Source organism: Sapajus apella, unplaced genomic scaffold, assembly GCF_009761245.1.
Source record: "Sapajus apella isolate SASKATOON/1434 unplaced genomic scaffold, GSC_monkey_1.0 scaffold2, whole genome shotgun sequence".
NCBI lineage: Eukaryota > Metazoa > Chordata > Mammalia > Primates > Cebidae > Sapajus > Sapajus apella.
Window position 1 is genome coordinate 70,588,265 of NW_022436942.1, and position 14,582 is coordinate 70,602,846.

A 14,582-nucleotide genomic window follows, 5' to 3' on the forward strand; every position below is an offset into this window, starting at 1 on the left:
AAAAAAAAAAAAAAAAAAGAAAAAAAAATTCCATAATGACAGCAGAGCTGGAATAGAAATGGGATCTCACAGGCTAAATTTAAGTTGTTGCAACTTTAAACGAAGCAAGATTTAAACTGGCCTTGTGTGGCACTTACCATTCAGCTGCTCATATTTTATTAAATACTTTCTTTTTGTTTAATGTCAGTCCTTTGAGAAATATTTGAGTGCCTTTTCTATCCTAGACATTGATTAGATGCTGACGTTGTAACAGTGAAGAAGATAGCCATGGCTTTTGCCTCATGGAACAGACGTTTTACCAGATGTAAAATTTGAGTTGACATGAGACCATGCCCCCATGTGCCCTATCTGCTTCCCTAGACTTGTGTTTCTTCACACAGCTCCCTTCATCTCCTTGGTCCAGTGAAAAGGTTTTTTCATACTTCTTCATTAATTCCTGCACTAATTAAAGTAGGCTATAGTGTGTGCCAGGCACTGGGAATATACGTGTTCCTGAAATGGAAATAAATCCAGTATGGCTGGAGGAGAAGGACTTGAGGGGCAAGGTGGAGTGTGATGGGGGGATTGGAAAAGTAAGCTGAGACCAGATTTTTTAGTTTGGAGGGAGAGGTGGGGCTTGTAGGCCATATTATGGATTTCAGACTTTATTTGGAGGGAAATGGAAATCATTGGGGATTCTGAAGCAGGGAAGTGACATACAAAGATCCTTATATTAGGCTGGATGTGGTGTATCATGCCTGTAATTCCAGCACTTTGGGAGGCTGAAGTGGGTAGATTGCCTGAGGCCCAGAGTTAGAGACTAGCCTGGGCAGCATGGTGAAACCCTGTTGCCAAAAATACAAAAATTACGTGGGCTTGCTGGCTTGCACCTGTAGTCCCAGCTACTTGGGAGGCTGAGGCATGAGAATCACTTGAACCTGGGAGGCAGAGATCGCAGTGAGTTGAGATCACACTACTGCCTGGATGACAGAGTGAGACTTTGGCTCCCAAAAAAAAAAAAAAAAAAATCCTCTTTTTTGAAAGAGGACCCTGGCTTGAGGGTGAAGAATAGGTGGGCACCAGGCTTGAGCAGCTGCAGGGGCCAGTGTGGAGCTGCTGCGGTGGTGTACGTGAGAACCCATCATAGTTTGGTCAGGGTGGTAGGTGGGGCTGACAGTGAGCATGGAACAAAGTAGAACCAGCAAGATTTCATGATTGGATGGTGGAAAGAATCATGGTGTTTATAGTGTTCAAATGTGAACCCAGAGCGCACTGGACAAGTAGTCCAGGCTGCTGTGTAACCAAGGCAAGGGTTTTCATTTTACCCACTCTTCCTGCTCTTGGCCTTTGGATTTTTTGTAATTTAAGGTTTATGAATGTAATTAGAGGTACTTCACATGGAAAGATACTTAATACCAGATGATTTTGGAGTCTTGTGATCGATCCCTTCTCTCAATCTTGGCTTCGTGTCAGTTGGCAAGGCCACAAAATTTATTATAAACATTGCAGAAGCCTTGGTTACTGTGCTGTGACATTGACTTTGGGTTGGGATAGATCAATTTCAGATTATTTTCTAGGCCTTGGAAACACATTACCCTCTACTCCACAAAAACAAATCAAAATAAAACAATCCCTATTCCCTGAGAATTTCTCTTAATCTATAACAGCCTGAGCTGTCACAGTACTGAGACAAGCCCAACTGATTTGTGAGTCAGTCTCTTCCTACATAAGCTAAAAAGTTCCAACATTTTAATAGTCTTCCTTGAATTCCTTTGATTCATTGAAGTCATTCCTGTTCCATTTGTATTAATTATTCCACACTAGAAAATTCTGTTGTGATCACTTTTTGTATTAATAGAAGTATTGATTTATATTTTCAAGGAAGTATAGAGTAGGGAAGGGGAAATGGGGATTCGCTGTGCAGTGGGTATACAAGACAAAACACTTCAGAGATCTATACAGCAGTGGGTATATAGTTAACAATACTGCACATCTAACAGTTTGTTAAGAGGGTAGATCTCATGTCATATGTTTTTTAAAATTACTTTTAAAAAAAATCGAATAAAAAAGCAATTTTATTCTTTAGTTTGTATTTATTATATATTTACTTTTTCTTTTTTTTTAACCTCAGAATAAGTTTTATTTTATAATTATTTTTTGAGATGTAGTTTTACCATGTCACTCAGACCGGAGTGCAGTGGTGTGATCGTGGCTTACTGCAGCCTCAACCTCCCAGGTTCAAGTGATATTCCAGCTTCAGCGTCCTGGGTAGCTTGGACTATAAGTGTGCGCCACCATGCTTGGCTATTATTTGTATTTTTAGTAGAGATGGGGTGTCACCATGTTGGCCTGTCTGGTTTTGAACTCCTGACCTCAAGTGATCACCTGCTGTGGCCTCCCAAAGTACTGGGATTACAAGTATGAGGCACAGTGCCTGGCAGGATAAGTTTTAAAATAATGTTTTCTGCTGGCTGAGCATGGTGGCTCATGCCTGTAAACCCATTACTTTGGGAGGCTGAGGCAGAAGGATCACTCAAGGCCAAGAGTTGGAGCCCAGCCTAAGCAACATAGTGAGACCTCCTCTCTCTTAAAAAAAAAAAAAAAAAAAAAAAAAAAAAAAAAATTTGCTGAGTGTGGCGTGTTCCTGTAATAACAGCTACTCGGGGGGCTGAGTGGGGAGGATTGCTTTAGCCCAGGAATTTGAGGCTGCAGTGAGCTATGATTGCACCACTGTGATCTAGCCTGGGTGACAGAGTGAGACCCTATCTCTTAAAAAAAAAGAAAAAACAAAAAAGACTGGGTGTGGTGGCTCATGCCTGTAATCCTAGCACTTTGAGAGGCCAAGATGGAGTGGATCACAAGGTCAAGAGATCGAGACTATCCTGGCCAGCATGGTAAAACCCCGTCTCTACTAAAAATACAAAAATTAGCTGGGCGTGTTGGTACTTGCCTGTAGTCCCAGCTACTGGGGAGGCTGAGGTAGGAAAATAACTTGAACCCAAGAGGTGGAGGTTGCAGTGAGCTGAGATCGCGCCACTATACTCCAGCCTGCCCGACAGAGCAAGACTCCAGCTCAAAAAAAACCCAGAAAAACAATAGGGCTGGGTGTAGTGGCCCATGCTTGTAATCCCAGCACTTTGTGAGGCCAAGGTGGGCAGGTCACTTGAGGCCAGGAGTTTGAGACCAGCCTGGCCAACATGATGAAACCCCGCCTCCACTAAAAATACAAAAATTAGCTGGGCGTCATGGTACACACCTGTAATCCCAGCTACTTAGGAGGCTGAGGCAAAGAATTGCTTGAACCTGGGAGTTGGAGGCTGCAGTGAGCTGAGATCACACCACTGCACTCCAGTGTGAGTAACAGAGCGAGACTCCATCTCAAAAACAAAAACAAAACCAAACAAAAGTTCTTGCCAGTTCTTTCATTTAATATTTAATTTTGAATTGAATCTTTCTAAGGATTGATTCTTAAATAAGCAAAAAATTATTATTATTGTATTCTCTTGAGTTTCAAGCAAAACTTTTTCAGTGCTAAAAATTTAGGACTGTTATTCAGAGGTGGTTATTTATAAGACCTTTTGTTTTAAGAAAATGGCTGTTCAAAAAATTAAAATAGTATATAAACTAAACAAAACATTTTTGATTTGGATTTCTGTTTTGCAGCTTCTTGCCTACACTACAAGTTCTTACTGACTGCTTTATCCGTTAATAGATTGGTTTGGCTGCTTTCACAGAGCAAATAGTCAAAAAATTATTTTTTATTTTTATTTTTTGAGACAGTCTCATTCTGTCACCCAGGCTGGAGTGCAGTGGTCCGATCTTGGCTCACTGCAGCCTCTGCCTCCCAAGTTCAAGTGATTCTCATGCCTCCGCCTCCTGAGTAGCTGGAATTATAGGCCTGTGTCACCACGCCCACCTAATTTTTCCTTTTCTTTTTCTTTTTTTATTTTTCTTTGGTTTATTCACTTGGCATTCAGCCCAGCTAATTTTTGTATTTTTAGTAGAGACAGGGTTTTGCCATGTTGGTTTTGCCAGACCTGCCACCAGGCTGGTCTCGAACTCCTGACCTCAAGTGATCCACCTGCTTTGGCCTCTCAAAATGCTGGGATTACAGGCATGAGGCACCGTGCTTGGCCCTGTTTTTTATTTTTAGAGATGGGTCTCGTTCTTTTGCCCAGGCTGGAGTGCAGTGGTATATAGCTCACTGCAGCCTTGAAATCCTGGGCTCAAGCAATCCTCCTGCATCAGCCTCTCGAGTAGCTGGGATTACAGGCCTGCACCACCAGGCCGGGGTTGTATGTTAGTATTTGATATGGCTACCCTAAGGGCAATCTTATAGTGAAGTCAGCATTAAATAATGGTGCTCATCTGATAGATTAGATTTTCAGAGTTGGCTGTTTCCAGGTGCCTATAGGAGCAGAAAAGGGCGATAAACCATCTAACTAGATGTCCTACTAAGTATAGTTCACTCTACATTTGAGATGAGACTGTATTCCTGCTGGTTTTCTTTGCCTTTTTCCCCTGAGGGTATCGTCAGAACGAAAAATAAAATTTTAAAGGTGGATCAGGTGTGGTGGCTCATGCCTGTAATTCTAGCTCTGTGTGAGGCTGAGGTGGCTGGATCATCTGAGCTCAGGAGTTCGAGACCAGCTTGGCTAACATGGTGAAACCCTATCCCTAGTAAAATACGAAAAGTTAGCTGGGTGTGGTGGTGGGCACCTATAATCCCAGCTACTTGGGTGATTGAGGCATGAGAATTGCTTGAACCTGGGAGGCAGATGTTGCAGTGAGCCAAGATCATTCCACTGCACACTAGCCTGAAAAACAGAGCAAGACTCTGTCTCCAAAAAATAAAACAGTGCCAGGGTCTTTTCCAGGGATGAGGGGAAATACAATGAAGTGTGTTATTATTTCTGATAAGAGTGCCACCATCTTTCATTCTTTTATTTATTTTTATTTTTGAGACGGAGTCTCAGTCTGTCGCCCAGGCTGGAGTGCAGTGGCACAGTCTCGGCTCACTGCAACCTCTGCCTCCCGAGTAGCTGGGGCTATAGGTGCATGCCACCATGCCCAGCTAATTTTCATATTTTTAGTGGAGACGGGGTTTCACCATGTTGGCCAGGATGGTCTCGATCTCTTGACCTTGTGATCCGCCCGCCTCGGCCTCCCAAAGTGCTGGGGTTACAGGCATGAGCCACTGCGCCCGGCTGAACCATGTTTCATTCTTGTGTGCCATTTCTAGTTGGGGAGAATTTATTTTCAGAGTTCCTTTCCCAGCTGTTTACCTGAAAAATTGTGAAATGTGTTGTACATGAACTATGAAATGATTAGATGCTAATGTGGCAAAGAAAGTGTGAATTCTTTCTTAGCTCAGAAACAGGGACATTTGGTTCAGTACAGTAAGTTGTTAACGCGTGCCTCTGTGCTTTTGAATTCTGTGGTTCAAAAGTACTTTTCACTCCTACTGTGTATTTACCTTGAGAAGGTGAATTCCCTAACAATTTAGTCAATGTATCAGTATTCTCAACCCATCTGTCAATTTTTCTTTCCTTCTCTCCCTTTTTTCTTTTTTTGGGCAAAATACCTTTTTGCTTTTTTATCCCCTTAAAATAGTCATTGTCCCTCACATGTGCGCTCTTCCAATTTTCAGAAAAGCAAGAGGAAAGGGCACGAATATACAAATATTAAGTATTCTCTAGCGGACCAGACAAGTGGAGATCAGAGCCCCCTCCCGCCTTGTACTCCAACGCCACCCTGTGCAGAGTAAGTAGTGCTGAAGGAAATTCTTTTTACCTGGTCTTTTTAAAAAGGCTTAAAAAACAAAAAACAACAAAAAAACTTACAAGTTTGTAGTACATGCCTTTCACTGGTGCACGTTCCTGTGGCCCCACTATTGGTGTGTCTGTGACTGGTGATATCTGTGGATTGTGTTAACGCTATCTCAACCACATTTTAATTTTCTTAAACTGGCCAGGCACGTTGTCTCACTCCTGTAATCCCAGTGCTTTGGGAGGCCAAGGCGGGTGAATCACCTGAGGTCAGGAGTTTGAGACCAGCCTTGCCAACATGGTAAAACCCAGTCTTTACTGAAAATATAAAAATTAGCTGGGCGTGGTGGTGCACTCCTGTAATCCCATCTACTCGAGAGGCTACGGCAGGAGGATCGCTTAAACCCAGGAAACAGATGTTGCAGTGAGCAGGGATTGCATCACTGTACTGCACTCCAGCCTGGGCAATAGAGTGAGACTCTGTTTAAAAAGAAAAATTTCTAAACTGAAGGCTGATTGCTATGCTAGCTAGGATTATATGGGATTATAAGTATATCTCCAGGAAGAATCTAATTTTTCTTTTGATGGGCTGGGGACTGTTACAAAGGAAGGTCATATGTCTTAATGATATGTTAAGGCTCTTTGCAAAATAAAAGTAAATAAATTGACCACTAATGTGTCAACCCAGCCAAGATATACTAATTTGCCACCAGTCAACAGAAATCTACTTTGGGTGTTTAAACCAGGAGTCAGCAAACTACAGCTTGCAAGGCCGGATCTGGGCCGTGACCTGTTCCTATAGAGCCTGTGAGTGGTTTTAAAGGGTTGTAAAACAAAACAACACAAAACAAAGACTCAATAACAAAACCTCAAAGAATAATAAACGACAGAGCCCATGTATGGCACATAGAACCTGAAATACTGACTCCCAGTTTCTTCCCAGAAAGACCTTCCTGACTCCTTGTTTAAAACGCAATAGGAAAACATTTGTTAAATTGATTATATGAATAGCAATTGTAAGTTATTATTTTTCTATATATTTGAAAGTCACTTGCTAGTATAACATTTACCTTTTAGTTTCCCCTAAGAATCTTCTCTCTATTTGCATCTGATGTGGATTTTTAAACCCCTGCAGACTTTAATATTCTGTATAAATGTTTTAGGTGGCATATATGAGGATTGTATTACCATTTGCTTTCTATTTAACATTGAAATGAAATTATACAGCGGGGTATTTTCTCCAAGTTGCCAGTTCTCTTCTGCCTACTTTTTGCTTTTCTTTCCTAGTGGACTGCCTGGGAAAGTTGATATTTTAAATTGCTCTCTGCAATAACTTGCAGTGGAACTGGAACGCCAGGGTTCTGAATCCTTGCCAGAAAACTTTTCCTCGTGTTGGCGTGACCAAGTCAGCTGTCATGATTCCCTCAGTACCAGTGCCATGCCTGTGACAGACAACCTGTCTGCCTTTCATTCTCATCATCCCCCTTGTAGTGAGGTTCAGATCCGGGATATCCTGGCCCTGGAGCCCCTTGCAGGCTGGCACCCAGAGCTGCTGGGTTTCTCACTCTCCTAGACTGCTCCCATGTCCCCTCTCTGCTCAGCAGAAAGGAGTCTGGGATTTTGATACTTTGACCCTCCATCCTAGGCCCTAAACCACCCACTGCCCTTCACATAACCTGAGCTGGTGCTGAATACATCTCTCATCACTGCCTGCCTGCTCCTGTATTTCCCCTTTTTGGAGCTTTTGCCTGTTCAGATCTCTGTACTGGAAATTAATAGGATTTCTTTCTATGTGTGCATTTTCAGCCGTTCTCCACAGCGTGATCCAAATGCCTTATCCTACAGGACTCCTTAAAGCAACCTGCTTTCTGCCAAACCCCAGGGAGCACCAGGACTCGAGGCTTTTATTTCACTTCTTCTTCTTCTTTTTTTTTTTTTCTCTTTTTGAGACAGAGTCTTGCTCTGTCACACAGGCTGGAGTGCAGTGGCACAATCTTGGCTCACTGCAACCTCCGCCTCCCAGGTTCAAGTGATTCTTCTGCCTCAGCCTCCCAAGCAACTGGGACTATAGGCACGTGCCTGGCTATTTTTTTTTTTTTTCAGTAGAGATGGGGTTTCACCATATTGGCCAGGCTGGTCTCGAACTCTTGACCTCGTGATCCACCCACCTTGGCCTCCCAAAGTGCTGAGATTACAGGCGAGAACCATGCCTGGCCTTATTTCACTTCTACCTCTGTAATTATATTGCTGTATGGCTATGTCTTCTGTCCCTGGGGGATGTCAGATCCTAGGCACAGGAACTGTGTCTGTACCATATCTGGTGTCCAAAGAATGTAGTATGTGTTTTATAAATATCATGTAAGCTTAAGCAGCATGATCTACGTTTTTGTAAATGTCTCTTTTTCTTTTCTCTCCAGAATGAGAGAAGACAATGCTAGAGTCTATGAAAATGTGGGGCTGATGCAACAGCAGAAAAGTTTCAGATGAGCAAACCTTCCAAAACTTCAGCACAGAAATAGGTATTTAAATGCAAGTGCTCTATTGGTTAATTGTTTATATAATTGGCAGTATTTTTAAGCAGGCAGGCAACTTGGGAGTGTTTCAGCAAAGTGTATCATAATTGAGTTTTACAAACCAGAATCCCTTTTCCTCTCCCTGTACTTCTTTTTCCAAGATGGTTTTAGTTTAGAGTTTATTAAACGTTCAAATCAAATACAGAATTAATTTTGCACGAGGCAAGGCTGGCACTTATTCCAGAGAAATGGCTGATACTAGTGATGGATTGCAGGTATCACAGTTCCTGCAATTTTGATTAGAGTTGGTTAACCCAGGCTGTGCTGGGGGATGATGTGTAGGGATCGGGAAGCACTGGGACACAGCACTAGATGGCTGGGAGTCAGGAAGCTGAGCTCTCATTTCAGTCATCCTCTGACTGGCTGTGTGGCATGGCTGCTAGACCACGTGGCCTCTGACTGGGTCACCTGCACATCCTTTCCAGCTCTGCTGCTGGAAATTCATCTCTCTCATGTCACCTCCATGTCAGTTACCTTTTCTAAGTGTGATCCAAGTGTGTGATGTTTTAATGATAAATTAGAAACTTATCTGGGTGTGGTGGCTCACACCCGTTATCCCAGCACTTTGGGAGGCCGAGGTGGGTGGATCACCTGAGGCCAGGAGTTCAAGACCAGTCTGCCCAACTAAAATAGTAGAGATCAGCCTGTCTCTACTAAAAATACAAAATTAGCTGGCATGGTGGCGCATACTTGTAAGCCTGTGATCCCAACTACTCAGGAGGCTGAGGCAGGAGAAGTGGAAGTTGCAGTAAGCCGAGCTTGTGCCATTGTACTCCAACCTGGGCCATAAGAGCAAAACTTTGTCTCAAAAGAAAGAAAGAAAGAAACTCATAGTGTCAGTATTTCATGTCGAAATTCCCACTTCAATGGGTAGTGTAGTTTAAAGCTTTAAGTCTACCTTAAAATCACCTAATGCTTTGTTAAGCTTTTAGATACATGCTCCTTAACAACTCTAACTTCTTTCTTCTCCAGATGTGGACTTCACCCTCTCCCTAAAAAGATCAAGAACAAATGCAAGAAGGTTGATGTGAAGACAGTATTTGGATTTGAAAGGCTTGTATTGTGGTTGACTACCTTTTGATAAGCAAAATTTGAAAACGTTTAAAGACCACTGTATTTTAACTCAAAAATACCTGCTTCCTAATTACTCGTTTCCTCAGATAAGAAGAAATCATCTCTACAATGTAGACAACATTATATTTTATAGAATTTTGTTTTAAATTGAGGAAGCAGTTAAATTGTGCGCTGGATTTTCCAGATTGTGGGGATTCAAATTCTAGTTATAGACTTTTTTTTTTCTTTTTTTACCTTAACCAGTTTAATTTTTTTTTTCTCATTGTGGGGGATAAGAAGAAATAATTTGGGAAAATTAAGTAACAACATCCTAGAAGAGTGAGAACGATCTCATTTACCATCATGTATCCAGTAGTGGATAATTCATTTTGATGACTTATATTTTTGGCTAAATGAGAATTAAGCCAGTGCCTGAGACTGTCTGCCTTTGCACTGGCATTAAAGAGTCATAGAAAAAGAATCATGGATATTTATGAATTAAGATAAGAGGTGTGGCTTTTTTTTTTTTTCCAGCCTATGACCGATTACAGTTTTCAGCTGCTGACACGAAGGTTGTGGTAGGAAAATGTTTGCCATATTTTCTTTGCATTTGAGTAATTGTCTTGTATTTAGAAAAAAGGCATCTATGAATGACCAGTGTTTTTGGTTGTCAAATGTTGCTGACAAACTTACTCCAAAACTTTAGTGGCTTAAAACAACCCCACCCCCAACTGTTCTTCAGTCTGAGCTGGACTCAGCTGGGCTGTTCTTCTGCCAGACTAGAGGTGGCCACTTACATGGTCAGCAGGTCAGTGGAGAGACTGGGATGGCTGGGCTTCTCTCTCTTCCTGCAGTCCTGGGTCTCTTCTTTTCCATGTAGTCTCTTTCACTGGCTTAGCTGGCAGGGTAGCTAGACCTCTCACATGTAGCTCAGAGCTCCCAAGAGCTCGAAAGCAGAAGTGGCCAGGCCTTCTGAAGACTTAAGTCCAGAATTATCACAGTGTCCCTTCTACTGTGCTCTATTGATGATAATGATGATGATAATAATGATGATGATTGTTTTCTAATCAGAAGAGAGCTGGAGTATGCCCTCTACTTACTAAACAAGTCACAAGCCCAGCCCAGATTTAAGAAAAGGGTGAGAAGTGGAGGTGTAGTTAATTGGGGGGCCACTAGTCTTAACAGTCACAACCAGTGCCATGGAAAACCAAGGATATTAGCAAAAGTAGAAGTTGCTAGTGACCTTGGGAAGCCAAAGGTGCTTACAGTAGCTGGGACAAGCTGAAAGTCAGACTGAGAATTAATTCTCAGAGAGGGCTTTCAAGAAGCTTCCTGAACGATTTCTGCCAGCCCTGAGCTTATTTTTGGAACCAGCACTTAGGGAAACTGATCCTGTGAGGATGGTTGTGTTTAGGGACACAGGGCTTTGGAGAGCAGCACCACCCCATGTGGGCATCCCCAGACTTGGGAAATGTGATACTTTCTTAAGTCACTGGTTTTTAGTCAGGCCACAGTGAGAAGGAATAGCCCTAACAGGCCTCTGGCCGGGTTGAACGAGCTCATTTTTGTTTTAGCCATCCAGTGAGATTTGCTAATGTTCCACCTTAACTTAAGTGCCTTCTCCAAAGACACCCCTCTTTGCCTTTTATGTTGAATCATCATTCAGTGCAGATATTTCAATGAAAATATCATTGGTTGACTTTCGTAACGGTAATAAAATGCTATGGCATCTTTGCTGTGAAGTTAGGGTCTCCTTGGATTCTTTTAACTTTGGCTTCTGAAAGAAAGGCCTAGATCCAGCCCTGGTAGTTGTTCCTTTCTGAGGTCTCTTAGTCCCTGGAGACCCTGAGGTAGTTTGGCTTCCATTCTCACAGATAAAGTGGACATTAGCCCCCCCCCCCCCCCCCCCCCAACTTCATTGAATTTTGAAATGCTTCAGAACATAGGTGTGGCCTGAAGGTATTCCCTTATTAGGGAAATGTCATGACTACTGCCTTCTTGTCAAAATTGTAAAGAAAACGATTCCACTTCAGTATTTGCAGCAAGAAGCTCGAATCCTGTTATTTTAATTGCATTGTTACATTGACTCATTCTCCATTTTGCTTTGGTTTTGTCTTGACTTGACTTTGAGAGTAAAGTCTTTCACCAGCACACAAGATTGTACAAATATATCTCCTGCATTAACATCTCTGTCTGTTGCTTAAGATCAGTTGTTTTTATACGCAGAATGGAAATACCTGATCTTGGCTAGCTTTGTTTGTTACAAGATACCAATTTCATTTAGATTTCCTTCCGTGAGGTCAGCAAACTATCATGTTCTTATGTAAACTTAGGACAAGGCCAGAGTTATCATTGTCCCTAGGTTGCTAAGGCTTGTCATGTGTTTGGTAAAAGGTGATTGCAGGTTCTCAGATGAGGTTACTTTACATGGGATGGGATCAGGCAGAGAGTCTGGGATGATGGAGAAAGCTTGAGGTACAGGTTTAAAAAAACGTAGTGGAAATGAAAGTTCCAAAGAGGTGGTTTCTGAGGAAGTCAGAGAGCCCAGGGCCAGAGCAGGCAGTAATGGGTGAATCAGATTGTTTGGAAAGTCAGTGTGATAGATGCATGGATGCCGTCTACTTCTAGGTTGTGGGTAGGTATTAAATATGCACAGTATTCCATAGCTCACTGAGGATTTTAAAATTATAAGTATAGAATTTTATATTTTGGGGTAAAAGAATTATCTGGCACATGATATTGGGATTAAAACAAAGCCAAATTTCACAGTCTTAATAACTTTTTTTTTTTTTTTTTAGAGAAAAAGGCGCTTCATGTCTAGTGTTGTGGCCCTTCTGAAACTTTTGGTCACCTCTCCCACTGAAATCAAGGTCTTTTCAAATGTGTCTAAATGGGATGAGAAAATATGGGTAGGACTTTCTTGGTGTGTGTGTGCATTCTTTAAAGAGCCCAGTTGCTTCGGGGAAACAGCCAAGAAAATGGTCAAGATTATTTTTAGAGGTTATTTTACTGGGGATTTTAAGAACTAATAACGTCTTGAGTTATTTTTAGTTCAGGGGGATGTGGAAAGGTTTGCAATTGTGAAGTGTTTTGTTGTAGCTTAGTATCTGTAAGAGAAACTTAGCTGAGACGTAACTATAAACCCAGTGCAGTTTTTGTTATCTGTATGTTGTTGGGGGAATCAAGTTTTGCATATAGCAAGCACATGGCCTCCCTGATGTCAGGATGCCTTTGTTAGGATCTGTAATTGCCCTTAATTTTGTTGAAATCTTTTTTCCTTCTTCCTCTTGAAAAGTAAGTTCCAAAATATAGTTTATTGTGTCTTTCACCGCTAAAAAATTTGTTCCTTTTTCACTACGGCAGTTCACACAAGGCAAAAACTATTAAACAGTTGGTTTTAGTGTGTTGTATAACTTTGCTCTATATCAAACTAATTTTGACAGGTTTTCATCCTAAGCCTCAAATCATGTAATTAATAATTTGCCTGTTTATTTATGACCTAATTGTGATTCTTTTATTAATACAAGCTAATGGGAAAAGGATCCCTGATTAAGCTGATGACTAGACCTACAGTTAATTTTCCTGCAGTATATGAAGTATTGTACCAGAGTATTAAAAGATATGTAATATTTTATTGATAAATCTATCCTTTAAAAGGAATACGTTTTAGGATGTCATCATTTTGATGTGAATCATGTAAATGTTGATAATATGCTGTTTATTATACATTTAGTGTTTTAAGAGATTCACTTAATTGCCTTTTTGCCCACGTATATTATGTAGTCTATTTGCAACTGTTTTAAAAAAAATGACATTAAAAGAATAGTTTATGTAGAGAAACATTAGTGAATGTTAATTGTCTCCCCACCTATATTTATGGGTGTTAGCGCAACTGCTTTGCTAGTTGCAAAGCTGTATTATCAGAGTAAAAGTGTATTTGTAAACTGTATGGGGACTAAAAATTAGGAATAAAACCATTTTCTTATATGATGGCGTTTGTTGTTTGCTTCATTAGAAATGTCCAGGAAAACAATGGGATTATCGGTCATTCCACCTCTCACACTGGCAAAATACTGACATTTAGCATCTCTTATCTAGAGGTGACTTGGAATACAGAATAAAGGCATCAGTTCCTCAAGATTCATTGAGTGTTTCCTGTAGGAATAGCTTTAGGAGATAGGGAGTTTCTATTTGGGAGAACTTATGAGTAAGTAAAGAGTAAAAAGGATAGTCTGCGTAAAGTCTAGAAGAAATGCTGGGTGTGGTGGGGCGCCCCTGTAATCTCAGCTACTTAGAGGCTGAGGTGGGAGGATTCCTTGAACCCAGAAGCTCAGGAGTTTGAGACCAGTCTGGGTAACAGAGTGAGACCCTTTCTCACCCACCCTCAGTGCCCCTCCCCAAAAAATAAATGTGTGTGTATACACACACACACACACACACACACACACACGCACGCACGGAGGAAATTATTAGAAAACACACAGAACTGAATGTAAATAGTATTAGGTGGGGATAAGAAATAAAGGGATGGTAAGGAGCCTTGGACGAGGAGCAAATTATGTGCTATGAGACATCGGCTCTTCCTTTAGAGTAGGTTTAGGTCACATACCAACGATGTACACTGACATAGGCAGAAAGAAACCATTTTATAGACAGCAAAACAGGTGGTTATTCTTTATTATAAATATAAGGAATGATTGAGATTGCTTATTTACACTGTAAAATACTAGGCACCCCCTCTTAGTCTCACCTGAATTGCTTAATGCATCTAATTAGATCTACCTGGTTTAGTTTGTTAGTCCTGTCACCTATCCATTCAGAAATAAGAGGTGGTCCAGGCACAGTGGCTCACGCCTGTAATCCCAGCACTTTGGGAAGCCAAGACTGGCAGATCATTTGAGGCTAGGAGTTCGATACCAGCCTGGCCAACATGGCAAAACTCTGCCTCTACTGAAGATACTAAACTTACTTGGGCATAGTGGCACACGCCTGTAACTCCCAGCTACTCGGGAGGCTGAAGCATGAGAATTGCTTGAGCCCAGGAAACGGAGGTTGCAGTGAGCCAAAGTTGTGCCACGGCATTCCAGCCTGGGCAACAGAGCGAGACTCTGTCTCAAAAATAAATAAATAAAAATACAGAGCACCGGCCGGGCGCGGTGGCTCAAGCCTGTAATCCCAGCACTTTGGGAGGCCGAGGCGGGTGGATCAC

General features: G+C 41.7%; 1 protein-coding gene and 1 long non-coding RNA gene across 5 annotated transcripts in view; one reads left to right on the forward strand and one right to left on the reverse strand.

Annotated features, from left to right (window-relative positions):
* LOC116524810 overlaps positions 1-4,923 on the reverse strand; it is a 14,533-nt gene extending 9,610 nt beyond the window's left edge. The window contains exon 1 of the long non-coding RNA XR_004257494.1: positions 4,909-4,923. This is a non-coding gene — a long non-coding RNA (uncharacterized LOC116524810). The remainder of the gene's footprint in view (positions 1-4,908) is intronic.
* PTPN11 (protein tyrosine phosphatase non-receptor type 11) overlaps positions 1-13,360 on the forward strand; it is a 97,418-nt gene extending 84,058 nt beyond the window's left edge. For 3 of the 4 annotated variants that reach the window (XM_032240238.1, XM_032240256.1, XM_032240266.1), the window contains exons 14-16: positions 5,630-5,742; positions 8,165-8,266; positions 9,293-13,360. In XM_032240238.1, the coding sequence (XP_032096129.1) occupies positions 5,630-5,742; positions 8,165-8,234 (183 nt within the window). In that variant the 3' untranslated portion in view covers positions 8,235-8,266; positions 9,293-13,360. The remainder of the gene's footprint in view (positions 1-5,629; positions 5,743-8,164; positions 8,267-9,292) is intronic. The other variant, XM_032240245.1, reaches the window with a different exon arrangement.
* Positions 13,361-14,582: the final 1,222 nt, after the last annotated feature.